The 27,969-nt window shown below is 40.8% G+C and overlaps 2 protein-coding genes across 3 annotated transcripts in view; one reads left to right on the top strand and one right to left on the bottom strand.

The window, feature by feature from the left end:
- The first annotated feature begins 146 nt into the window (after nt 1–146).
- Nucleotides 147–7,459, top strand: abhd14b (abhydrolase domain containing 14B). The gene is made up of 4 exons (XM_034083384.2): nt 147–300; nt 3,653–3,867; nt 4,309–4,550; nt 5,588–7,459. The coding sequence occupies exons 2-4, from the start codon at nt 3,654–3,656 to the stop codon at nt 5,765–5,767; spliced, it is 636 nt and encodes a 211-aa protein (XP_033939275.1). The 5' UTR covers nt 147–300; nt 3,653; the 3' UTR covers nt 5,768–7,459.
- A 6,390-nt stretch (nt 7,460–13,849) lies between these two features.
- cacna2d2a (calcium channel, voltage-dependent, alpha 2/delta subunit 2a) overlaps nt 13,850–27,969 on the bottom strand; it is a 146,723-nt gene continuing 132,603 nt past the window's right edge. For both annotated transcript variants that reach the window (XM_034082748.2, XM_071203117.1), the window contains 17 exons: nt 26,802–26,878; nt 23,824–23,884; nt 22,984–23,081; nt 22,023–22,113; nt 21,869–21,931; nt 21,629–21,732; nt 21,422–21,520; nt 21,157–21,248; nt 21,021–21,068; nt 20,833–20,904; nt 20,592–20,744; nt 20,357–20,409; nt 20,147–20,202; nt 19,190–19,316; nt 18,764–18,873; nt 18,415–18,497; nt 13,850–17,609 (listed from right to left, as the gene is read on the bottom strand). In XM_034082748.2, coding sequence (XP_033938639.1) covers nt 17,487–17,609; nt 18,415–18,497; nt 18,764–18,873; nt 19,190–19,316; nt 20,147–20,202; nt 20,357–20,409; nt 20,592–20,744; nt 20,833–20,904; nt 21,021–21,068; nt 21,157–21,248; nt 21,422–21,520; nt 21,629–21,732; nt 21,869–21,931; nt 22,023–22,113; nt 22,984–23,081; nt 23,824–23,884; nt 26,802–26,878 — 1,510 coding nt within the window. In that variant the 3' untranslated portion in view covers nt 13,850–17,486. The remainder of the gene's footprint in view (nt 17,610–18,414; nt 18,498–18,763; nt 18,874–19,189; nt 19,317–20,146; nt 20,203–20,356; nt 20,410–20,591; nt 20,745–20,832; nt 20,905–21,020; nt 21,069–21,156; nt 21,249–21,421; nt 21,521–21,628; nt 21,733–21,868; nt 21,932–22,022; nt 22,114–22,983; nt 23,082–23,823; nt 23,885–26,801; nt 26,879–27,969) is intronic.

The raw sequence follows: 27,969 nt of genomic DNA, 5'->3' as shown, positions 1-27,969 counted from the left end.
TAATCCCCAAAACACAGGCAATCAATACTGCGTGTCAATCATTAATGGAGTGGCACAGCCAGGGTCTATTTTTCATCATATGCACTTTGGCACATTGTTACAGGAGATTAAACCACATCTTTAGCACAATTAGTTTTGAAGTTAGTCAGAAAAAAAGCTATTCTCTTTCCAAACGCTAGACGTCAGAGTTTTTTTATCCTGTTTTCCGGGAAATAAAGTGAAACTCTTTGGTGAAGCTGACTTCATGACTTGACTGTCCTGCTTTACTTTTATCATCGCTTCATCACTGCAGGCTGTCAGGTAACACATGTTCTCATCGTGTTTGTGATGAAGTGCACAGAGCGATATTACACATCGAATGATCTAATGTGGACTTTGGTCGGGCTGTTTAACTTGAAAGCTGGCCACAAACTCTGATTTTAGTCTTAACACAGAACTGGACGCGAGTTGGCTGCAGTGAAAAACAAAATGAAAGCCTAGCACTTCAACGCCTAGGGAGTGTGGACAAATGAACAGCAACACCGTGCAAAACGCTGCAGTCCTAACATGTTTGTGGAGCAACCTAATATGTCTGGTTGAAACTGTGCCAGAAAAAGTGTTGTTGTGAAATCGGAATTAACATTGTGTGTTAATGTCTTCGGCTACCTCCAGAGGTGAAATAATTACTAAGATCTTGTAGGCTACTTGAGTAAAAGTACCAGGGTGAAGGAATGCTCTGTTACAAGTAAAAGTCCTGCAATCGAAATGTTACTCAAGTAAAAAAGTATTAGCATCAAAATGTACTCATTATTCCGATTGGTCCTTTTCAGAATGATATAATATGAGATTATAATAAGTGATGCATTAAGTGTAAAGCATGTAAAGGAGCAGATAGTTTAAAAATATTTCGTAAACTGCAGGGTATATTGTGAATTTAATCCAGGTGTAACTATAAATCTTATTTAAGTGGTAATTAAAGTTAAAATCATAAATCCTAACCTGCAAAGTAACTAAAGGTATTACATAACTGTAGTGGAGTAAAATTACAAAGTAGCATACAATGGAAATACTCAAGTAAAGTACAAGTACCTCAAAATTGTACTTAAGTACAGTACTTGAGTAAATGTATTTAGTTACTTTACACCACTGGATAGCCTACCTCCTGATACTTTTTTATAAAAAAAGACTTGGCTGAATGTACTGCAATTTAGTTAGTCAATCAAGTTTCTTCACTTTAGGTACACTGGAGCTTTGATGGCAAACATTGACGGTTTATTTGGAGCTTCGGCCGGAGAATTCACAAGACATGTCACGGGCCACGAGTTGACCACACGGTTGAGATGCGATGCCACAATCAATTCTGAAGAACTCTACCCCAGACCCATGTATTTAGCTAGTTCAGAGAGAATAATCAACATTGTGCATAACAAGATCATAATCAGCTGACGCCAACAGGCAGGAACAGGGAGACAAAACACTGAGAGCACAGCAGCCAAGGTTACAGGCCTGTGTTCAGTCAGGACAGTATGAACTGATGGGTCAAAGCTATGGGCCTTGGAAAATATTTCCCCAACTCCTATTAGTATAATAAATAATTAAATTGCTATTTAAAGGGGACCTATCATGCAAAATGCACTTTTTTATGTCTTTTATACATAAATATGTGTCCCCGGTGCATCGGGGAACTCACACAGCGTCAGAAAATAAAACCCTTTTCTCTTTTCCTCCGTACCAAAATCTTTTAAAAACGGGGGTACAACCATGGATGTATAATAAGAACTGGATACAGTGTGGGAGGCGGGGCCTCGTTCATTCCTATGAGAGTTGCTCATTGGCGCATGAAGACAAAATTGCCCAACTTTTGAGAGAGCGAAACGTCACGAATGTATTCATATATTCATATAATCATATAATCCGTTCTTATTGTGCATCCATGGGTAAAGGTAAAACTCATGTAGTACTGAACACGTCACATGAACATGCCGGGCGTCTCGGTCCCGTGGGTTAGATCCGCGTTCATAATAGAGAGGCGAAGTCCCTCCCCTTCCGGTGGACCTCCATGGGACCTTATTTGGGAAAAATCCAAATAGTTTGTCAATTTAAAAGATCATTTTGCAAGTCAATTTTTTTTAAATGTGTCGTAAAACTGTGAAGTCACACATTTTTCAGTGTGAAACGCTCAATGAACTACATCTCTGTTCTCGCACACGTCACCAACACCAAGATGGCCGTCACGTTAGCACATTTCACCTCTTTCTTTCAGAATAAAGCGAAAAGTATTAAAAGAGGTGAAAATCACTACAAGCCTGGGCATGTTGAGAGCTGTACATACGAACAAGGGGAGTTAGTCGGTTCCGTAAGGGCCAGCATGCGGGACCGGCTTTACAAGGTTTCGGTGAGTAACACGAGTGTAATGTGAAACGTTAATGACATCACTTACGCGACTCTGGGATTTGTAGTCTTTCTAGTTGCGTATTTTTTCATAGTCTGTTCATACTGGGTAGTTTATTTAGATTAAAAAAAAAGTATCCAACGATTTACAGACGTCTCTTCCCCAATGGGAAAAAGTCTTTCCGGGCCCAGCGACTGATACGGAAGTGTAGTACCGCCGTTTGGCCACAACGAATATTTTCCTCAGAGTCCGGTGCACTTCCTGGGGGCTTACAACGAGCGGATACAGTGGGTGTTTCTCAATGTCAAGGGCCCCTATTTCAAGGATGCTACGTCATCGAGTCCCACCGAAGGATTATTCCAATGTCCAGGCTCCCTGGAATTCTACCGAGCCCGGCGTCCTTCGTAGCGAGAAATTTCGAGGCTGCACATGTATATCCTCCGCGGTCTCAAAAATCCCCACAATGCTTTGCGCACGGACCAATTTCCAAATCTTTGGCGTAAATCGTGCTCCATTAAAGCGGGGGCCTCGCATATGTTGCACACCTGCACACCTGTTAGCCTGTTCCACCCAGGTACCCAGAGGACGCTTCCTTGGTAGGACATGTCATCCGAGTCAGGTCCTTCAGAAGCGAGGCAAGAATCCTTCCTGGCCTCGGAAAACGAAGAATGGTCGGAACAGGCTAACAGGTGAGCAGGTGTGCGTCATATGAGAGGCCCCGCCTTACATTTTCCGCCAAATATTTGGGAAATTGGTCCGTGTGCAAAGCATTGTGGGGATTTTAAGACCGCGGAGGATACACATGTGCAGCCTCGAAATGTCCCGCAACGAAGAACGCCGGCCTCGGTAGAATTCCAAGGATCCTGGACATTGGAACAGTCCTTCGGCGGGACTCGATGTCGTAGCACCCTTGAAATAGTGGCTCTGGAGGAGCCTTCCTCGACATTGAGAAACACCCCCAGATTTGCTGCCGATATGACGTCAAATTGGCGGCGGACCCACAGAAAGTTGCTATCAGAAACAATGCCTGACGTGTTTTGGACGTAATCTCGTCTTTGTTTACATTAGCAATTCTCGCTAACACTCAGAGCTAACCTGTACTGTAGAGCAAATGTGTTTAAAAAGCAGAAAATAATAAAAGGAACTCACCTTGTGGTAAACCCGCAAGAGAAAAAGTTGAGTATTTTGTGATGCTAATGTACTTTTGCTTTACCACACTATAATAATACCAGCCTACCAGCTTGAGGTGAACCGATGGTTTTCTGCTGCTTTTCTCTTCAGGATGTCAGCTGTGAGGATGACAGAGGGGAGTGTGCAGGTGGAGAGCTGCAAAGCGCCGCTCTTCTACAGACAGAGTGAACCTGCCGCAGGGGAAGTGAGGATGTCAGTTTTACTCCTTCACGGCATCCGTTTCTCTTCAGAGAACTGGCTCAACATCGGCACTCTGGAGACTCTGGCCAGAGCAGGCTGCCGCGCGATCGCCATCGACCTGCCAGGTCAGTTAATCAGGATTCTCCCTCAGTTTTGATTAAAACACTCAAATAAAAATAAACTTAAATGATCACAATCTTTGAATAAAAGTTGTATTCTGTAAAAAAAAAATGTTAAAAAATCATAATAGGATAATTGAAAACTTCAGCTAAATCTAAACCTTATTAACTAGACTAATTGCCAAGGTTCATCTAAAAAGTGGATTTAAGATGTTTTCTAAACCCAGACATAAATATTGTTCCAGTTCCTAAATTGAGCCAGTGAGCTGTGTGTTTTCAAAATGCACCTGTACCCTTCATCCTCATGTAGTATCTGTGCCTCATGTCTCTGCCTCCACATCTATCAGTTTAAAAACCTTTACACAAAATCTTCTAGTACCAAATAAATGTGAAACCTGACCTTCTTCTCTCACGCCTTTAGTCTGCTTCCTCCCTCTCTGTTCGCAGGACTGGGCCGCTCTAAGTCAGCCGAGGCCCCGGCAGCGGTTGGAGAATTGGCCCCTGCAGGGTTCCTGAGAGAGGTGTGTGAGCAGCTGAGCCTCAGCCCGGCGGTGGTGATCAGCCCTTCGCTCAGCGGGATGTACTCCCTGCCTTTCCTGATACAGCACCAGGCTCTGATCCGAGCCTACGTCCCCGTGGCTCCCATCTGCACCGACAAATTCACAGCAGAGCAGTACCAGAGTGTAAAGGTACAGTGTGTGTGAGGTTATTATTTAGATTCCTTTGAAGTTTCCTTCCTTTAAAAAAAACTCCTTTCCTCTTAACTTGAGCAACCGTGAATGTCAACCCCGTTTTCCAGCACAACCTTCTTCCCTTTTACATGCGACCATGAGAGGAGCAGATATCATGTGACTTTCACACTGTCTTTCATCCAGCTCTCAACTATTACAAAATTCAATTACTTAGATGGCAAACCAAGTGAAGCTGCATTATCCATGAAGGAGACGTATTAGTTACTCAAAAGTAGTTCCCCTGCAATGACGAACATGCCTGAGTAAAAAGAGTGAGAGCATCATGGCTACTTAATGCAGTGACTTAATGCAGTGACATGATATCATGTGAGTGAGATGTTGATATCAAAAGCATTAAAAACTGTTAATAAACAAAATTATTAAAAGCAAGTAGTGAAATGTAAAAAGTAACTTTACAGGATGACTTCAGCAGGGAGAGACATTACTTCAACTTTACAAAAACATCAAGGCATCAGTAATTACAGCACAGTTATACAATTTCTGTACAATGAGTACGTTTACTTTTAGGGTTATCCTGGTTTAAAGTCTGAAATGCAAATTGTTAACAAAATGGCTATTTGAAACATTATTAAAGTTATCGTTTAAACTTTTCTGAAGCTTGACATTTTAAATCTGATGCCAGACGTTATCAGGAGGTAAAAGTTGTTTTTTATCTAATCGATGGAACGTGGATCATTAGCACACATCCCAAAATAAGATAGGACAAAGGCTTACTCAGCGCAGCAAACCCGAAAATAGAGAGATGAAACCCTAAAATGACGAAGCTTGTTTCATAAAGAGTGACTTTTTTCCAAGGTGTACGACCATTTGACAAACACTTCAGATAAAGTATTCTGGTGGTTTAAACAGTGGTTGAGGTAAAATAGAGGACATCTACAAAATCCTATTAGCAAGGGGCTTACAAAAAACAAACAGGACTATGGACATTTTAGAAGTATTTACCACCCAAGTGTTGTGTCCCATCTCTCCTTCAGGTCCCATCACTGATTGTTTACGGGGACCAGGATGCTCAGCTTGGAGAAGTGTCTCTACGCAACCTGAGGAACCTAGCCAATCACAGTGTGGTGGTGATGAAAGAGGCGGGTCATCCCTGTTACTTGGACGACCCGGACACTTGGCACAAAGCTCTCACCGACTTCCTGAAGACGCTGTGAACCCCTCGCTGTGCTTCAGTGGAGAGAAGCTCAACAATCACACATTAACTTAGGAGCCACACAAATATTCCTCGATATGAATTAATCAGAAATGTAGGCCACAGACATCTTACACAAGCTGATTTAGAGTTTTTAAATAGTGCCAAGAATGAAATATGCTTATTCACTTTTTAGCCCAGAGTTAAAGGTAGGTAAGTTTGAGAAACCGGCTCGAGATACACTTTTTGTTATATTCCTTGGAATGCTCTTAACATCCCGATAGCAATTAATATCTTTAAATGCTTTGACAAAAAATCCATTAAAAAAATTCATCTGTGGAAGCCGTAATACTGTAAAAAGCACGACCAATCATTATTTTAGCCGGCCCGGCTAAAATAACTGGGTGGCCTACCTGCCTGTCAGCCTTCCATTTGTGCACAAACTGATCTCGTGCCCTCATAGAGTGGCGAAGTCACGCCCATCTACTCCCCCATGGGACCTTATTTCTGAAAAAGTATGTATTGAAGTCAATGGAGAGAGAAAACGTATCTTTCGATCCCGTTTTAATTGTCCCATGAATTACACATATGTTTGTCAATCTTAAAAAATCATTTCCATGTCAAAAAAGTCACAGTTTGTCTTAAAACTGTTGAAATATAAGACTATGAAAAATACGCAACTAGAAAGACTACAAATCCCAGAGTCGCGTACATTAACATTACACATTACACTCGTGTTACTCACCAAAACCTTGTAAAGCCGGTCCCGCATGCTGGCTCTTACGGAACCGACTAACTCCCCTTTTGTGTATGTACAGTTCTCAACATGGCCAGACTTGTAGTGATTTTCACCTATTTTAATACTTTTCACTTCATTCTGAAAGAAAGAGGTGAAATGTGCTAACGTGACGGCCATCTTGGTGTTGGTGACGTATGCAAGACCACAGTTATAGTTCATTGAGCGCTTCACACAAAAAAATTTGTTACTTCACAGTTTTATGACACATTTTTATTTTTTTGACTTACAAAATTATCTTTTAAATTGACAAACATCATATGTGTAATTCGTTGCACAATTCAAACGGGATCAAAAGATAATCTTTCTCTCTCCATTGACTTCAATACCTGATTTTTCCAAAATAAGGTCCCATGGAGGTCCACCGGAACGGGAGGGACTTTGCCACTCTATTGGTCATGTCAGCGCCATATAGATAGAATATTGTATTATATGGCTCTGGGTCATGTGTGCGTTCGTGTGTGTTGGAGGAGGAGAGGGGTCTGCCTGCAGACCTCCACTCTCAGGACAGTTCCGGTGCAGACCTCCACTCTCAGGACACCTCCACTGTCAGTACAGGAAGTGACGATTCTGACATGTGCTAGGCTAATACAACCCAGTCTCATGGTATTTCGTGTTCACCAACACGATTTTTAGTCTGTTGATTCGTGTTCACCAACACGATTTTCCCCTTTTTTTCGTGTTGCACAGCACGATTTTAAAAGCAATGTATTTCTACTGGTAATGTGTTTCGTGCCTGCAGCACGTCTTTTTCTCCGGTCGGGTCGTGGAAGACCGGAAGGTGTGTGGTTCATAAAAACATGTTCTTACTCAATATCAAGCCATAATTATTGCTTTTATCTTAAATCGTATAATTTCGGACTTTTGTTGCCGTCTGTGAGGAAAATAAATGGGGCTCAGAGCGTCAGAATACTGAAATCTGTATTTTTTAAATCTTTGTTTCCTTCTAATTTGTTATTCTTTTCAAAATAACACACTGTTATTTACTCACCAATAACACACAATTATCCTTGCTTTTATTTATTGGTTTAATTCATGGTTTAATTCCATAATCTCGGCTTTTTTGGCGTCCGTCAGGAACTGAATGTCAAAATAAAAATAACCGGAAACAGACATAGGCATTTCGAGTGATTACCCAAGATCCTCAGCTATGGTTTAAGCTCGCTGATTGGATGTTTTAGCCGCAATGCATGCTGGGATTTGGTGTTTATATTATGAAATCCGGAAAACATTTTAAAAGAATAAAAATAATACTTAATTCCGAGTGCTCTTGCTTTTCTCTTTAAAAGTCATCACATAACGGCATTGTAATACACGGTTCGGCTGCATTACATATTACAGATCTGCCGTAGTTCTTTATTTATAGAGCCCTGATGAGAAGACCTTTGGAAAAACTGAAGAAATGCTGCCGAAACTGAATACTTGACGTGGATCATAAATATATCAACAATTAAACATCTTCAATTTCTCTTCACACAATACGTCTCCTTGCAGTATCAACACTAATTCGGCTGACTTTTACATTTGATCTAATTCATAGATAGGTTATATTTACACCATAACGGTGCACAGCTGATATAAAAGGACTTTTTAGTAGTTTTTAAAGATATTACTGATTTTCTTTGAATGTAAGAATGTAAATACTGAGTCTGAAATAGTATAGCAATTAAATATGCTGTAAAATTATGTGAAAGCATGAATACAACTACACATCTTCAGATGTTGTACATACATAAGTGTCCTAGACTATACAATGTTATTATGACTGTGTGTACCTTGTGTGCACCGCCTAGTGGTTAAAGCACGTTATTGAATTATTGTTTTTATGTGTTATATTTGATTAAAAAAATATTAAGAGTACATACTTTCATAGGGGGAAAGTAGAAGGTCTGTGATAGAAATATAGAATATCAAAAATCAAGAAGATACTATAAGTGATCTCTACAATAAAACAGTTTAGTGCAGGATGTACAAGGATATTAATAGGAGGAGGTGCAAAACAGAAAAACGAATTAACCTTTATTTAAACATTAAATAACAGATTAAGGTCTTCTTTTAAATAAGAAAAAAACTTTGGGGGTATCTATCTACTGATACATATTAAGCCTGACAAAGTACTTAACGTCTAATATATTGCTTTCCTGCAATGTTAACTATGTTGAAGCACTTATTTTAACTGATATTATATATGAATTATACTCTTATGTATCAGGGTTTCCGCTAGGATTTTTTCTCGCCGGTCAAATGTCCGGGCAGAATTTATTTTACCGGACTAATTTGAAACTTACCGGTCATATTTCAATAATAATAATAATAGTTGTGTAGCAGAGTTTCCGTTAGCAGGTAATTACCGGACTATGAGCAGATATGCTTCAGTTTAAAACTCAGTTCACGGGGGTCATTTTTATATTGCTTCAGTTTATAATCGTAACAGATCGAAAAATTCAGATTCATTTTTCAATAAATGATTCCACAAACAACAAACAACAAAATTATTACATTCAAACAAACTACTTGCAGTAGATAACGTACATTATTCAAAAGTTTACATTACATTTGAATAACAACACGGGAGAAACGGATCCTCTCTTTCCCCCTCTCCCTCCCTCTCTCTCTCTCTCCCTCCCTCTCTCTCTCTCTCCCCTCTCTCTCTCTCCTGACAGCCCGTCAGTTTCTCAAGCAGCTCCTGCAGCCCGCTAAACAGAGGGCGGGGCTTCAGGTGATCCTGCAGAGCTGCGTGTCTCGGTCTGACTCAGCAGCTGATCTGATCTCTCTCTCGCGTCCGGTTACACTTCACTCGCGTTTATGTCCATATGGATCAGATCCAGCTCTCCTGATCGGCCTTTATAGAGAGCACCGATCAAACTATTAAGAGTGAATATCGGCCGATAATGACCGGCGGCCGATCGATCGGAGCCTCCCTAATTATTACCAGACATTTTGACCGTCAGGTTTTGAATTTACCGGTTTTTTATAAATTTTACCAGCTAAAAACCGGTAATTACCGGCTAACGGAAACCCTGTTATCGATAGAATAAGAAATGTACAGAATATGACAGTTTAATGGTGGAGGTACACACATATTGATAGATGTCTTGTAATGCACTGTTGAGGAACCTGTGACCCAAGTTTTTCATTCATTGCATAACTACACCATAGTTGCGTATATGATATGTCAATAAACCTTTGAAAATCTTGAAATCTTGAAAGGGATGTGCAAAATAGCCATAATATACAGTCTTTAATTAACTATTAGTAGAGAATAATGAGTAATGAATATACTTTATTACTCGTTTCCATTCATGTCAATTGCAGATACATGTTTAGTCTTCTCAAGCACCAACTATCAAATATCTCTCCTGATTGTTGGCACTTGACAATCACCTTACCTGAATTTTACTCAGGTGTAACTAAAGTCTGATTTAAGGGTTGTTTATAGTTCACACCATTAATTAGAATCTGCAAAGTAACTCAAATAAGTGTAGTGGAGTAAAAATACCAGGTTAACCTCTGAATTGTAGTGGAGTAGAATTACAAAGTAACAATGAGCTGTCATGTGGGTATATATTAATGCATGTGCATTATGGACACAAGCGATTTTCACCCATTTATTAATTATATGTTTTACATTTGATAACACCAATGTGTTTAATACTGGCAACTTCTAATTGTGAAAACGTTCAGTAGATACATCCCATAGAACATTTTGTGAAACACAATAGCCAGCATGTGTAGTTCTGGGGGGGGGGGCGTTCGATTCCAGTTTTGGATAGTCTGGCGTGGTTTCGTTCCATTTCAAACAGCTGTTTGACGCTCAGCGTAACCTTGGCGCACTGCCACTCCAACATCCAATCCCAGACCTTGAAGATTAATCACGGGGACTGTAGTCCTAAACGATAGCTGGGGATTATGGGTAGTGTAGTGTCTTCGGCCATCCTAAACTCAGAAATGTTGACAATCGCAATGATGCTCGTAATGTCCCTTATAGGCCTACGTCTGTTTCCGGTTATTTTTATTTTGAAATTCAGTTCCTGACGGACGCCAAAAAAGCCAGAGATTATGGAATTAAACCAATAAATAAAAGCAAGGATAATTGTGTGTTATTGGTGAGTAAATAACAGTGTGTTATTTTGAAAAGAATAACAAATTAGAAGGAAAAAAAGATTTAAAAAAATACAGATTTCAGCATCCTGAGGCTCTGAGCCCCATTTATTTTCCTCACAGACGGCAACAAAAGTCCGAAATTATACGATTTAAGATAAAAGCAATAATTGTGGCTTGATATTGAGTAAGAACATGTTTTTATGAACCACACAGCTTCCGGTCTTCCACGACCCGACCGGAGAAAAAGACGTGCTGCAGGCACGAAACACATTACCAGTAGAAATACATTGCTTTTAAAATCGTGCTGTGCAACATGAAAAAAAGGGGAAAATCGTGTTGGTGAACACGAATCAACAGACTAAAAATCGTGTTGGTGAACACGAAATGCCATGAGACTGGGTTGGCTAATAGTGATGCTAATGATAGCTAATTCGTAATAGTAGTATGTGTGTCGTTTGTACAGTGCTTCTTATATGTAAAGCCTGCATACTTATGTTTTATTTCTGTATTGTTACAGTTTTACAAAGTAAAAGAAAAACAGTAAAGTCAAGAAAGAAAACCTTGCATCTTTATTGGAGGACTTTTAAATGTTAGCTAACTGTCTAGCTACGCATAGGGATACGCGCTGGAAGGGCAGAACAGTTCAATCAAAGTGATACTGTACTGATATTAACTACAATACAAGGTGTCCCTATATATATATATATATATATACAGTATACGGTGGGCGGACTCATCACCTCCGTGATGAGTCTCCATTTGAACAATTCCATCAAACGATTCCTTCGGTGGGCGGGAACAAAAACGTGTTCGTCAGAATCGTCACTTCCTGTACTGACAGTGGAGGTATCCTGAGAGTGCAGCCTGCACCGGAACTGTCCTGAGAGTGGAGCTGGAGTGGAGGTCTGCAGGACCATGGAGAGGAGGGGCTCTGTAAGTGTGGCAGATTTTTTCCGGTTGTGTATTTTCAAATTCTAGCGCACTCGAGCTGGTTTCTCAAATTACCTACCCCATCTTTAAATGATACGATTGATAGGCTACATTTGAAGTACACTTAAACATCCGACTCACTTAGTTTAGCAGGAAGACAGACGCGCAAACAACCATCCTGGCTCTTTCTAAAAGTAAAAAAAATCAATCTACCAGATTATGAAAAAGATTAATCAAGCATGTTTTAGAGCAGGGGTGGGGAACCTTTTTCCTCTCAAGGGCCTTTTCAATTTTTACAATATCCTCAGACGGCCGTACAAATTATTGACCTCTGCTTAAAAAAACTAAAATCACAGCCCATTCATTTCATTCTGTGCAAAGAAAAAGCAACCTCTTAATCCAGATATCTCACCATGACTCGCGTATGCATGCACGTGCACGGTGTGGCGTAACCACCAAAACAGAAAGATATGGACACAAGATGTGTGCAAATGTATTTAGTTTCCTATCCATGTGAACATGATTTAAGTGGGGGGGACCTAACCTCCTCTAGGGGGGTCCGGGGGCATGCTCCCCCAGGAAGATAAGTTAAAAGCATCAATCTGGTGCACTTTGAAAGCAAAATTAGGAGATCTATGGATACATCTCTCAACACCCATATGAAACAGAACTGGAAGCAGATTTATTTTTCTTTATGAATATTTGACAAATCACTCCCCTTTCAAACTGTATTCTTCTTTATTAATAACAACTTTTTTTTACTGTCATATAGTATTTTATACCTGTTAAACCTATACTTTATTCTCTTATTTTTTTATAACTATAATGATCATATAAAGATGTGCCTTTACCTCACTGGTTGTAGAAAAAGCGTCTTATATTCGTTAGCATAGCTAGCTAACCAGATGCTAATAACAACAAAGTTAATGACTGTATGATCAGTATGGCAGATGAACAGATCGCCACCGGGCTTTCAACTAAAGACACAGACACGCAGAAACTGCGGCATGTGTAAGGTTCCTTATCGGTACTGCAATTTCTGAAGTGCTGGAGTGGCGTTCTGGTGCTCTCCGTCAAAACTGCACCCCTGTCAGTCGAGACATATACCACGTGATGACATGTTAGGCTCGTGTTGTGTTCAAGGACCCTGACCTTGGCCAGGAAAAACAGGCACTCGCTTGTTTAATTTGTTTGCGGTCTAGATCTCTTAATATTTTTTGCGTGTGTTTATAAATTACCTCGAGGGCCGTACCAAATTGTCTCGCGGGCCGTATACGGCCCGGAGGCTCCCCACCCCTGTTTTAGAGTATAGCTTTTTCACTCTTTGTGCTATGCTAAACAAAGCTTGATTAGCTTAAACCATATTAAACCATATTACAGGAAAGCTGCAGGACCTGACGGTGTACCTGGGAAGGTACTTGTGTCATGTGCGGACCAACTATCTGAGATTTTCACCAGGATTTTTAATCTCTCCCTGACCCAAGCCATCATCCCATCATGCTTAAAATCAGCAATCATAATCCCCGCCCCCAAAACAACAGCAGCCAACAGCTGCCTAAACAACTTCAGGCCCATTGCCCTAACATCGGTAGTTATGAAATGCTTTGAGCGGTTGGTCTCGCATCACATCAAGGCCTGCCTCCCCTCAGCCTTCGATCCTCATCAGTTTGCCTTCAGGACAAACCGCTCCACGGAGGATGCCATTGCCATAACCCTCCACACCACACTAAGCCACCTGGAACATCCAGGGAACTATGTTAGACTTCTCTTCATAGATTACAGCTCAGCCTTTAACACCATCATCCCTGACATCCTCATCAATAAACTTCTTCTTTTATGTATACTGTAATATTTATCATATATATATATTTTATCATAATTCTATTTTATTCATCTATTTATTAATCCTGGTCATCTACTTGACGATCCGAAGCTGTGTGCACTACTTGCTGGTCGTAACTGTCAGACCTTTTATTTTGTGTTTTAATATGTCTGTTTTTAAAGCACTCGCTGGAGCAGCAACCATGAATCTCGTTGTATATATGTACAATGACAATAAAAGCTTTTGAATTTTGATTTTTTTTTTTGAATATTTAGCAGACAGACATAAGTAGTGATTGTTGTCAATAAGTGTTTCCCTTTTAGCTAATACTTTATATCATGGTAAAGCTACAATTATGCACTTATCTTATACAAAATACACTTTATATGTAACTGGTAAATGAACAATTCTTAACCTGTCTCGACTGAAAAAACAAACACCACACGCTGAAATGAAGTGAAAAATATGAACATTATTTAATAACTGATTCTCTGTAATAAACAATTTGAAAATATTTTACAAGGAGTCACAGACACAATATTTTACAAATGTTGCCCTCTTCTTTTTATCTATTTTTTTTAAGCTTCATCTGTACAAAAGAATGGAGCGACATGGACCGGTGCCCAGAAAAGAAGGAGCTAAATCATCCACACACACCAACATTCACACTCACACACGTACAACAAAATGAAACTAAATGCAATACATTTTTTACTTCAGATCTCAAACTTATCAACAGTGCTATATTTTTTTATAACTTCACTTAAAATTTGACTGATTTAACTCTTTTTTTACTCTAAATGTTGCTGTAATTTTTGTACACACTTGTCAAACATGGTCACATAGCACCAGACTACAGAATCACATACACACTGTGTCTTTCCCACAGAGACGCACCAACACAGATGCAGCGAGGGTCGGGAGGGGGGCAAGAGGCTTTATGAAAACCATCCCCTACTTAATTTAGGATTGAGTCCTAAAGCAGACCCCCTCCCTTTCATCATCCCCAGGCTGGTCCAATTTTATATTTTTATTTTATATTTTGGCAAAAGTAAATTTGTCAAACCACAGAAATCAGTCGCGTGTTCCCTTCAGAAGACGTTTCCCTCGTTGGGATGCACACACAGACATCACTACAGGATTCCTCTCTGACCTTCAGTACGACGGCTGCTCTGTGGAGACCCACTCCCTGAGCTTGCCTCTGACATTTCACCCGCTCTCAAAAAAACACACCTGGGAAGTGACGTCCTTGGTTTACTTCTGCCTGGTGCTTGACATCTCCCAGCTGGGCATGAATAAGTGTCAGCACTACATGTTTGCTCGTAGGTGTGTTGTGCATAATGTCTTGGTGCAGGTGCAAACAAACTGTAGGCCTACATATTCAGATTATGTGTGAGGACTAAGCGTACAAGGGCCAGGAAAAGAGAGGAAGTTGCAGGGGGTACATTTCCACAGGCACGTGTAGCGCTCATTTACAGGCAGTGGAAATACAGACAGGATTCAATGGCACAGGACAGAGACAAACAAATGCCAGTAACTTACAACTGCATCCAGTTATCAACACTGCCAAATTGAAAATACAATAATTTTTTAACAGTCTCGTTTGTTTTTTTAGATTCGTTTTTGGAGCCGAGCTGCAGTTTCTCTGCCAGCATGTTTGTCACATCAAATAGTACCAACAACTGTACAGAGTGTGTGGTTAAGTTCAAATTGTGAATCGTCCCACCTGAGCGATACAGTGAGGTTTGGGTGGGTGTGAACATCGAAGGTCGGAGGCTTTTTGAAATGGAAAACTCCCACCTGGCTTTCAAGCATTTAATAAAAAAACAGGCATCAATCAATAACGAATCATCAAAGACGCGATAATACAAAATATGAGCTCACTATACTTACTGCAGAACACCAAGAAAACCCGGGGAGTGAATATTTTGGAGGATCTTTTTGTGTGAGTGTACATGAGGGAGGGAAACATATCAGAGCTCTGTACTGTGTAACACTAAGGCATTTTGAGAGGCTTTGTTAGCTATGTTGCATTTGAAGCAGAAACACTGATGAGCTACACATTCTTTCAGACACCTCGGCTCCCTCAGATTAACATTTAGGCAGAGTAATGGTTAAAGATGAATTATTTTAGTTTCAGTAAAGTCCTTTTTTTTTCTCCCCCACCACAACAACATTGGATTTCTGTTGCAACACAGGACCAGGAAAAAAAAACAGTTATGCTACCACAACTGCCATCCCTCACACACTCCACAACTCATTTATAATGACATTCCCTTTGAGGGTTTTAACGAAAACAAACACATACACACACGATTCAGGCAGAACAATAGCAGTCAGGTGGCCCTAAGAACGCTCTATGGCCAGTAAAGTCGCTGTATACTGATAGTGAATCATAGCTCTAAACACGGCTTGGTAAAGGGATGGTATAGTAACTCCATATGATGGCAGTCAGGGGGCCGAGAGGGTAAATACATTAAGCTGGAGCCAGTCAGTGTGATGGCTCTGTGTAAAGCTTTTTCTATAGCCAACAGATTCAGTCTCACATCCAAAGCCTCACACATGGCTGCTCTATAAAGGTACTATACAGTAGCTCTACTCGTATACAGCCCATGTGGTCCAAAAACAAAGTGCATCAAGGCGCTATGAAACAGAGCGGCTCCTAAACATCGTAATGATCAAATGATTTACTGCCACAGATTACAACCAGACTACTACTTTACGTGATCGCCATATTTAGTTGCCTTTTTCTGCACTTTAGTTGGAAATGTTGATAAGCCCCTATCCCCCAGCAGCGAATAGTTTTGAAGTTGGAACAGCATCAGTCAAAGGTAAAAAGAAAACCCTAACCAGGACTATATGAGACGGTCATGAGGCAGAGATCTCAGTGTGTTGGTTGACCAGAAGTAAAGCACATGTATAATAGTGATGAGGAGAGTTAATAGAGGTCACTGGAAAAGCCTCATTAATATTGGCAGAGGTGAGCTTTTGCTTCCGAGAGCACAGGGATTTCTTCTTTTTTTTTAACATCCGTCCAAAACCAGAGGTTAGAATGGTCGATTGATCGTAAAGGAGAATAATACACGACACTGAAGTGAGCAAACACTGATTCATATTTCACAGCTGTCACTAGTGTTATAATAAGCCAGATAGCACTAGCCTCAAATAGTAAATATGAGGAAAAATACTTGGAGAAATGCGATTACCATCATGTAATTACAATAATCCCCAGTGGACGTCTTTTACGAGAAATAATCTGTAATTAGAAGCTGCACAAAATGAATCAGCATTCAGTGTCTCCTCTCATAGATTTTCCTAAACCTAGGATTTGAAACCAATTCCTCCTTGTGTTTTGGCTGTGTGTTTGACCGCATGTATTTTGGCAAGTAGATATAGTGCATAAAATAATTCATGTCTTTTGAAATAAACACCTTAACGACTTCCTTTTCAAATTAAAACCTAAATACACAGTATGCTTGGAATACTCATCACTTCAGCGGTTTATACTTGACATGTTGTATACTTGACAGTTTTTTTTTTAATGTTATTTTCTTTTATGGTGGCGGCTATAACTGGCTGATGGTCCACAGCCTACTGTACGAGAGGCAGTTGACAGAGCGACACAACTCTGAGATGGAGGAGAAGAAGAAGAAGAAGAAGTCCTGCCTTCTGTCTGACGGACAGAGGCGAAGAGGACCTCTACTCCTCAGTCTGTGTGAGGCGGGGGGGTCTGAGACGAGGACATCGGCCTGTCCTCTTTACCCTCCCTTCTCTCGATAAAGGGGGTGATGTTTTCTGTTTTCTGACGTTGCCTCTGAGGATCCAGGTGGTGCAGCACCACCCGCTCCTCCTGCAGATGAAGGTTAACTGGCTGAGTACACAAACGTCCGGCAGTTGTCACTAAGCAACAAGGACTGAAGCGAGCTGGGTAGTACGGCACTCAGGGCTTCCAACTTGCTGTGAAGGGAAGTCCCTTTATTACCTATGACTATATAAGGGGGGTGGGGAATAGGGGCATGGAGGTGGGAGGTGGGGTTGGAGGGTTTTGGGTCAGGAAGGCTAAAAGAAGATACATGGAGGAAAATGGAATTAATGTAGTAGAGAGTGAAAGTGGGGGCTGACAGCCGGATAGAGCAGGAGCAGCTGGATGAGCAGTAAGGTGTAGAGGGAGGGGCGGAAGGAGTGACCCCGCCCACAGTCTGACGTGTTCTCCTGCAGAGAGAAGACTCAAGCTGTGAGGACAGATCTTTATTACTCGTGCATTGTTGTTTAACTACTTCATTTGTATAATGAGTCAGGAAGCACTCATTCAACATATGTTGAACTATTTGTTTTGTTTGTGTCTTATAAGCTAACACAACACTTAGACATTTATTTTCTTTCTGGCAAAGAGTTAGATGAGAAGATTGATTCCCCTCGTGTCTGTCCATTAAATATGAAGCTACAACAAGCAGGGGTCCACTCCACTGATAAACACGTGGGGGCGCTACACGGTGATACATACATATAGGAAGTGATTTTGGACATTGCCTGTACTTTGCTCGGACTAGTGACTCTTGCTGTTAGCCTCCACAGTGGTATCAATCTTCTCGTCTAACTCTACAAGAAACCATCCAAGCCTGTTTTCCTAAAGGTCAGATTATTCCCTTAAAGACAATGAGTTACAGTTGTTAAAAATCTTTAATGTAAATTCATTACTGTATGCCCGTTCTCAAACAGTTTTGTGTGTAGGGTTAAGGGTTACAGCTGAATTGATTCATCTTGACTTTAAAGGGTTTTTCAGTACATAATATATCACTTCATTTCTAAGGATAATTCCAGTAAAAAAAGTTTGATTTTCAAAGTCTAAACTGTGTTTCACTGTTTTTGACCTTTCTGTGTTTAAGTCAAACTTTTCACAGCTTGCTCAGAATGATTAGACAGGATGTCAAGTCATCGCAAAACGATTTGGCTGAAAGTGGATATACTATAACATTTAAATAAAAGTGCTCATTGATATTGTGTCAGAAAATCTTACAGTGAGGTTATTGTCAAAGCAGGTGCCGGGTCCTTTTCGATAGCGCGGCACAGTCAATTCTTCACATGGATTTTCATCCTTGACTGAAAATGGACTCGATTAAGGAAAAGTAAAATCATTTAAATGTAGTTTTTTTCTGCAATGTTTCCTCTTTCACACACACTCAGAGTCCTCAGGCAGTCGTGCAGCTGCTAAATGTTAAACGACTGGTTATATTTCACACCATCACGACAAAAATAACCTTGAAAAAAACGTGACACATCTGCGTGTCCACAGGTATGGTAATAAGGAGATAGAATCTAGAGTGTCTTATTCTCTACCAGCTGGTGTACAATGTGAAAAAGGATACACTCCTCCTCCTCGTGGGACAGCTTCTCGATCTCGCAGGAGTTGCAAGGCATCTTCTCTGCGACCACAAACAGCAAGTTGGTGTTGTTTATCCTCTTGGCATGAATCAGCCTGCAGAGAAAGAGAGAGGAAAAGAAAAGGGAGACAACATAACTACCCCCCTCTGTTCGCTTACATCACAGCCTCATTTGCTAATGGATCAGCAAGATTCATGAGACAGTCTTGTAAGGCTCATTTAGCCGATGATATGACCGTTTCATTAGAGCTGATGCGGTTTAATCATCAGCAGAGTTTATTAGCTCCGACAGGAAGATGAATCCGTCTTGCTAACTAAGCATCTGTCACGGTGCGACTCTGATGTGTGTGTGTGTGTGTGTGAGCGCATGCATGTGTGTTTACATGTGTGTATTCTGTCATGTGTACAGACCTGGAGCAGTTGCCACAGTCCTGCAGTATGTTGTAGGAGCTGCTGAGATTACTCAGGAAGTACTGCGTCTGTTTCATTACACAACTCCGCACCCGGGTAGAGTCCATTCCTTCTGCATCCACCTCATCTGCAGCGGCACCAGAGCACAGACACATCACACTTGTCAGTTCACTTGATTTATAAGAGCTGACTCTAAAAATGGGATTTTAATGAATGAATTCCTGCATTCTGCCTGGAAAAGGCTATAAAACCTCTCCTTCAACATTTCTTTACATAGTTTGGATTTAAAGTTTTTGCACAGAGGTTGATAACAAACTAATGTCACTGTGCACTTATATCATTTGATGTTAGTCAGTGCACTTTAAAGTCTCATAACGCCATGAGTGGTCAGAAAAAGTTCAACATAATGGAAGATGCAATTATTCCTTTTCTTCCCTCGAGTGAGATGAAAAGATAGATACCATAATTATATATATATATATTAGTCATTATATTTCTGATTGTCAATGAGGTAAAAGGTGTTAATTTGTGAGCTGAGAGGAGCTGAGAGGAGCTGAGAGGTGAGTATTCTCCCGTCTTTAGCTTCATGCTTAATAAGAATGGTGCCGATATTCTTATCTAACTCTTGACAGGAAATCTAATACAAAAAAGTCATTGTACGTAATGCTTTAAATTGCCATTGACAACATATTTTCTTCTAATAATGATACCATCAGCATTTAGCTTGGTTGCCTATTAACGTCGCTTCATAATGCATTCCTGTCTGCCAGGTCGTACACAGCCTTTCACAACAAAGCCCCCAACAGACAGAAGATATGTTATCAACGTCTCCATTGTGTGATTTGTTTGGAAACAGATACACAGTGAATACCACTTGGAAATGCTAAGAGCTTTCAACTTTTCATACAGACATTTAAAACACCAACATGTGATTAAATGTCTGTTGTTTGTACCCACCTCTGACAAACCAGCTCTGATAAGCCAGTCCATAAATAAACTGTTGGAACAAGGACCTGTGGAGACACGAGACGGGGCTTAGTGAAACAGCAATTTCTTTTTTAGTGAATACAGCACTGTCTACTATCCATTCAATATTTCCTTAAGGTGCGGTATGTGTGTTCTGTGTGATACAGTTGTGTTTTTTCATGAAAGCTAGAGGAGTCTCACCATGCCGCTGCTGATGTCCACCAAGCCACGTTTACAAAATCTGCAATTGTGGGCTGTAAATGCAAAGGAAAACAGAAAGATGTAGCAACAATAAGCAAGTCAAATCCAGTCCCTATTAAAAACAATATCCATCTGTCTCACTATTGCCATTAATTCAGTGTATTTTAAGCATTTAATCAGCTAATTTGTTGTTGTTACATCTCATCCTTTATGGTGTGGAAGAGTATATCCTTACCACAAACACTCCTCTGGGTGCAGCCCCATTTTGAGACTTGGGAACTTTTTCACACACAGACTGGTAGTCATATGACTGCTTGCGGTTGTAGAAGGAATTGTTGTAGAGGGCGTACATCAAGTAGGGATCAACATCACTGAAGAACATGCCCACCTGTGGGAAATAAGAAACGCCAGTCAAGCTCAGTGTAAAGATAACGAGCAAAGTGTTCAGTGTGAGAGAATACGTTATTTAAGTCGACCTTGTTCCATTCCTCCTTCTGATTAGACATGATTAGGAATCCACCGTCATCTATTAAATAGCACAGGAGATCCTGCACACAGGGGCAGAGACAGGCTGTTAATTCACAGCAGATAATGTAAAGTGCTCTGATAGAGGAGACCGACCTGAATACAGGAAGCTTATCAGCAAATTATCAGATTGACTCACCTCACTGTTGGCCTCGCAATCCATTTCACAGCCTCTGTTTGGTCCACACTGTCACAGGGAAAAGACAATTAGTAACAGTTAAAAATCGGAGAAATACTGGTTTATTTAGGAAACTTTAAAAGGTATATTTCATTACCGTATTTGAGCCCTGATTGTTGTCTGTATGGTTGCTAGCAAGGATCTTAAACTTGTCCGTCCAGGCTTCAAGGTCCAGCTTCACTCCGACCACTGAGGAAAAGAGAAGTTTGTAAAAAGAGATGAAAACTAAAATAATGAAAATAAAAGGCCCAACAAAATAAGAGCGGACATGTCCATACAAAGCGACAAGAAACACAGCGGTATAATTATCTCTGCCTCCCTTTCTTCCACATCTATTATATTATTATTTTTGCTGAACTCACCTGCAGGTTTGATGGTCTTCCCTCCTACTGTGATCTCCACGGCCGTGCTCACCAGGATCCCGATGGTGTCGTTCTCCGGGTTCAACAGCTCGTCCCGCGCTTTATGACAGTAACAAAGGAAAAAACAAGCCGTTAGATTCAAACGGCCACCACACAAAATGAGCCTTGGTGCGAGATATATAACCAAAGACTGAGAGCATCCCTCACCTGTTCGATAAGGCGCTCTGAAGATGTAGCCCTTGTTGTCCAGACTGCGCCGGTAATAGCTGGCATTAAACGGCTCAGGGTCTTCCTCCCAGGTTTCTGCAGCCCTGAGATTTAAGAGCAGAAACACTGGAGCTGTAAATCTGTACTTTACAAGACTCCCACTATACTTAAAGGTTCACAACTTACAGCATTCGAAGAGAATAGAGTGAGGAATAAAACAGATGTACTGAGTGCACCTACTTGTTGGGGAACACTCTTGTAACTCCTCCATCTGATGCAGCAAACACAGCCAGGAAGCCATATCTAAATATCAGGATGATGAAAAGAGATGCAAATCAAACCAAAATCCTATTTAGAGACAAATCTAAAAACGCAATTACTTAATCCTACTCACGTATTCAAGTCTTTATTCTTCCACACTTTCTCAACCAGCTGCCTGATGATGCCAGTGTCCAGAATCAGGTTATGGAGGAGCAAATTGTCACCTAAACATGATGAGGGGAAGATGGTGTGAGAGTTTCAATTAAATTCACATCAGATGTAGATTTCCCGTCCCTTAAGATATTACATTTCAACCATAAAAACTGCACCAATTGAAGAGAGGATTTATGGATATAAAATATGATAAAACACTATTTGTGTTTGTATTTGTGAATACAAACAATAATAATAAAAATAATTCCTTACGTTTATTATAGCGCTTTTCCAGTGCTCAAAGCGCTTTACAAATACACATTACACATATTTTTTATACATGCAATGGTCACTGTGGACAATACCAAGTTCAGGTGAAGTGTCTTGCCCAAGGACACAACGGCTTTACAGACGCAGCAGCTGCGGGTTTCACCCCTTGATCTGATGATCATTGCACAGCGCACTGCGCCACACCATCCATCTTCACGCCTCGAAGTCATCGAGGCGCTTTTACAAGTACACATTGGTATTATACATGTACTGTGGACATTACCCACAGGAGCAAATCCGGGTGAAGTGTCTTGCCCAAGGACACAACGGCCTGACACAGTGGCGGCAGGAGCGGGTTTCGAACTGGAGTTCCCCAGCACTCCCCTTGATCTGATGATCAGATGCACAGACCACTGCGCCACCCGTCTCATAAACATATCAAGTTTGGTTGTCGAAATTGGAGACACCCTCTTAATCCCAGGCAAATTAATCTACATAAGTCTATACGAAAGCTTGATGTTGGGACATATAGTGGCAACATTGATATACATCAAGTTATCTTAATAGCTTTGGCTACCCAGACAATCATTAATAGTAGCATAAACTCCTTGCTTACTATAGTTTGCCTTGAGAATTACAATAATTTAAAAGCAAAAGTAAATGAAACTTACAATGTTTAGAGTCCGGTGTCACCTTCTCCATGAGAGCAATGAAGTTGAGCAGGAACTCAGTGTTGTTGTTGGACAGTTCCAGATCATTGCAGTACTCCCTGAGGAAGAGATGAAGCATTTTAACACAGAGAAGGAAGCTAAAAACAAATACGTGTATGCAATATTTACACAATATATTTGATGTCCTTTATAGAGGGACAGGCAACACAAAGCAGGGATGCACAACGCCATATACAGTATAGGTTTCTTGATGCTATAACGTACAGCATGCATATATTAAAGCTTCATTTTCAATATGATACGATTGCTGTCTATCAGAACTAAATATGGGTTGGAGTTCAGAGTGCAGGCATCACAATGAAAGAGTGATTTGTATCGCTGTGGTTCAGAATTCATGGTGCAACTGTCGGCCAAGAGGATTTGATATTAAAACAGCACAAGCAATAGGATTTCAATCTTCTTTTCATACAGTTTATGTGCAACCAAACCAGTAACCCCTTAATTTAAATGTGTACAAAAAACATACAACATAGAAGCAGCATGCAAGGAAAAGGTGGCTTAAGTTCTTGGTGTAATGCGGTTATCTCAGGGAAGACAATGGGTAAATGCAACCATAACACAAATAGTATAAGTATATTGTTTTTATATGTTAACACAACCCAAACAATGAATGAATGAATCACAACCACTTCCACAAAGTGCACCTCAACATCACAAAAGACGTAATACGAGAAAGCAGATGATAGATTAGAAAAATGCTCACAACAAAACAATATGAAGTGCATGTCAAGACCAAACACTGATGACCATCAACGACAGCAAGCGTTCACACAGGGCTACCTGGGAGCAATGAATACATGTCCTTCAGACTCAAAACTGTTTGGCAGCAGTGATTCAAAATCTGCAACAGAAAGGGGAAAGTTATCCAGGGAGAGTGGTGGGCAGGGCGGTGGGGAGTTGTGGGTAAACAGCAGCTGTTCTTCAGAGGTGCAGGGACGCAGAAAGGAGTTTACCATAGCAACACTGAGGTATCATGGGAACACTAGCGTTAGCCAATATGGTGCCAAAAATAGAACCTGAATCTCAATGGACGACAGCTTCACTTTCACTTTCACAAGCACTCACACCTTCTTTGTCTTTTTGTTCATCTCTTTGACAACAAACATTTTCGGATTCACTTAGCATCAATCTAACATGTATTTGGATGTCTGAGAACTGACTTGCGAGACGTGGTGAGTCGGTAAGCAAGTTCTCAGACAGATTATCCACAATGAGTGCTTTTAAGATCAGGCAGGCATCAACATGGCCAACTATTGCAAGGGAGGTGGGTGACGGTCCTGATGGAAGTGGTCACCCCTCAGACTGGCAGGGGAGAGGGCTCAGAGAGACACATAATCAGAGGAAGTGCATTGCATTGTGAAGGGCATGTCAAAGGGCAACGTCTTTTCATCTGTCACAGACAAAACAGAGCACAAAGCCTCAACAGGTGAGTCTGCAACGAATCCAACGTGTTGCTTTCTTATTTATCAAGACCTGTAATGGTGTACAGCAGAGGAATGACATTTTAGAGTTAAAATAGAGTGCCCAGGTAGTTTTCCGCCCACAATGCCATGCACATCCGGGGTCAGGTTTACTGAGGAAGTGCTGGGCCATCCTCTGACAGTCTGAGGGGTGAGGCGGGAGGGAGACAAGCTGATGGAGACAGGGAGTACAGAGGGACGACACAGGAGCCAGGCGGCACCCTGACACCTGACAACATGGGAGGACCTGGGTGGGCTCAGCCCGGGGGGGTCGCTCTGCAGCCAGCAACGACTCCAGCTATAGACCAGACTGCGGCAGCTAACAGAGCTTTATTATGGAGATCAATAAAGTATAGCTACATTAAAATATTATGACCACAAGAGATCACTATTTATTACTATTACTATAATCAAAAAGCAGTACTTACATGGTATGTGGAGATACAATATTAAAACCAAGTTGTAGCATTGCAGTATTTCATATCAATGTTTAAGATGATTGGTTTTACCTTACCACATTATTTGAATGTTATTGCAAAAAAAATGTTTGACTGAAAATCTGCCTAGCTATTACACAAATAAGATGGAGATTATAAAAATCGAATTAAAGATCTGTCAAAACCTGAGCTCTAGTGTAAAAACTATTAAAGACATATATTAATTAATGACACTGTAAGAAAAGACAGAGAGAGAGAGAAATCGAGAGAGAAGAAGGTGAAAAAGAAATGAAGGTAGATGAGGAAGAGAGAGAAATATGGCCAAAGAAAATGAAAGGAAATCGTGGATGAAAGAGAGAAAAAGAGAGAGAGAAAGGGGGCAGACACAACCCATTTGGAGCTTTCCACAAAAGGAAAAGGATTATGTGGGAGGACAAAAGACAAGTTTTAACAGAGAACATGAATATCTGTCTTCCTTGGTGTTTTTATTTTGCTTCTGGAGCAGTGGATAGGTGGGGAGGAGGGTGAGGACCAGAGGAGCCATCGTGAGGGATGTGGGATCTGAGCTGCAGCAAGAAGGTGAAGAGGAGGAAGAGGTAGAAGAGGAAGAGGGGAGGGAATCCTGAAGGCAAGACGGGCAGGAACAGAGGCAAGCAGGCTGGGAAGGAGGAGGGGGGGGGCAGCAGGAAGAGGTTAAGGACGAGAGGTGTGGGAAGGAGGCAGCGGTAGGGAGTAGGAAGTAAAGGAAGGGAACGTGGACCAATATGGAGTATACTTGCCCTTGGTGTATGGCACTGTGTGGATCCATCAGAGGAGGAGCAAGAAAAGAAACAGGGGGTCGGGTGGGAAGGGGGGATCACAGACAATATTTTATTCAATTACTGTTTGAATAAAAATATTGTTTTCTTGAAAGAAAGAAACCAATTTAAGTCAAACAAGACAAGAGAAAAAAGAAATGAAGAGCAAACATCTTATTTGCAAGAGCAAACGAGGAAACAGAAAACCAACAGAGGAAAGGGAACGAAAACCTGGGAAATCCAGGAAAGGAAAAAGACTGAAGACAAAAAACAGTAATTGTGATAAATAATTATGGTCAAACTTAAAAAAAGGAAAATTCAAATAAAACAGGAAAAGAGGGAGTAACAGGGTCTGGACAAAGAATGAGAGAGACCCCATTCAGACCCACACAAACCCAAACTCCCACATTAGGAAGCCCTTATCCCGGGCCGTGTAGGAGTTTATATACTGAATGATTCCAAAGCCGGGAAACAACTCACACAATCTAACAGAAAAAAGAATAAATAACACACATAACAGAAGGAAAAATCCCCCAAAATCAAAAAAGGAGTGAAAAGCATGCGTGTTTTCACAGTTTTTCAGAACATCAAATACTTTGAACACAGATGCTTCAGAATCATTACTTGGTGGAGAAGAGGCGAGAGCATTTGGCAAAAAAAATAATAGCACAGAAGTCACCATTATTTTCACCTGAGTAACACAGTAAAACCACAGCTTTCACCTTTCTGTCCGTTCAGTTATTTTTTTCTTCAGCCAGTGTGAAGAAAAAACATCACCATTTTACAGCACAGCATGAAGACAGGAGGGGACAGGGGGCAGTAGAGGAGTCGGGGGGCTGAGGTAAGATCCTGCCTATCAGAGAGCGCACAGAGGGGGGAGTAGGGGGGGGGCAGCGCTGCAGGTATCTCCGCTTGGACACTCCTTATGTTGAGGTTGGAGACCCAGGACAAAGGACTGGATAAGAGAATAAGGTCATACTTGGGAGAGAGAGAGAGAGAGAACGGAGGAAAGAGTGGAGAGAGAGCGAGAGAGAGAAGGATGCTGGGTAATCCCGGGTACTTACACTGCACCTGAAGGATCTGGTCACTCAGGTTGGCTTTGATGTGGTTTTCACTATATGTAGGCAGTACCAACCCTAGACTGATGGGACGAGGCAGACGCAGAAAATCAGACGCACATTATGAACGCACAAATAAACTCTCCAACACACACACACACGGGCGTGCTCACTTACACACACGTAAGTACATTTACTAAGTGCTGTACTTAAAAGCTATTTTAAACTACTTATACTTTACTGAGTATTCCAATTTTCTGCTACTTTATTCTTCAACTACACAACAAACAGGCTTTAAATATTGTACTTTATTTACAGTAATCCACTGAATTTATTTGATAATTTAAGTTTTCTTTCTTTTCATAGAATATATACATAATGATTATACATTAATATAGATTACGCTACTAGGTAGTATGTGAAGTAATTGCAGTATGAGCTTTACCAACATTAAAGTGATTTCATCAATAATTATAATCCTGCATGTAATATATATATTCTAAAGGCAGATCTTACAATGTTCTTAAAAATCATTTGTACCAAATGTTTGAGGTAGGAAACACTTTAGAGGTAACAATGAAACGATGACTGGAAACAACTTTGTTAAAGAGCTACACTTACAACCACAAACAACACAATGCATGTTAGCACTGTATAGATTAATGGGCTATAAGTTATATGTAGCGTCTGAACTGAAAAATAAATGTTATTTAACCAATGTTTCGCTCAAGAGTGCAGAATGAAGCCACTACTGAAGAGGCAGTTTTCCATCGAAGTTAAAGTCTCCAATTCAGAGGATCTTTAAGCCGAGGGCCACATAGGCTCACATCAAACAGTCAGAAAAGGCCTCGGCGCGTCCTCGATGCCGCCTGCTGTGAGACGGCCTGCGCCCATCAGTTCACAAGCAAAGACTCTGCACTTGGAGCGAGTTCACACTGTACGGTATCAAACATGCTGAATATTTGCAACACATCTCTGATTCTGTTTTTCTTTAAAAACAAAGTGATACATCTAGGGGATGAACATAAAAGAGAAATATTGGTTTCTCTTGATAGTTTGACCTACATATGCTTAATAATATTGACTCTTCCACCAAAGTAATACATTGATGGAAGAGAAAATAGAAATACAAGTCCCATCTTTTAATCTGTGGTGCCATAGAAATATAATAGAA

This window comes from Pseudochaenichthys georgianus, chromosome 5, assembly GCF_902827115.2.
Source record: "Pseudochaenichthys georgianus chromosome 5, fPseGeo1.2, whole genome shotgun sequence".
Taxonomy (NCBI): domain Eukaryota; kingdom Metazoa; phylum Chordata; class Actinopteri; order Perciformes; family Channichthyidae; genus Pseudochaenichthys; species Pseudochaenichthys georgianus.
Note: the sequence above shows the minus strand (reverse complement) of the source record. Positions and strands in the feature narration are given on the sequence as shown.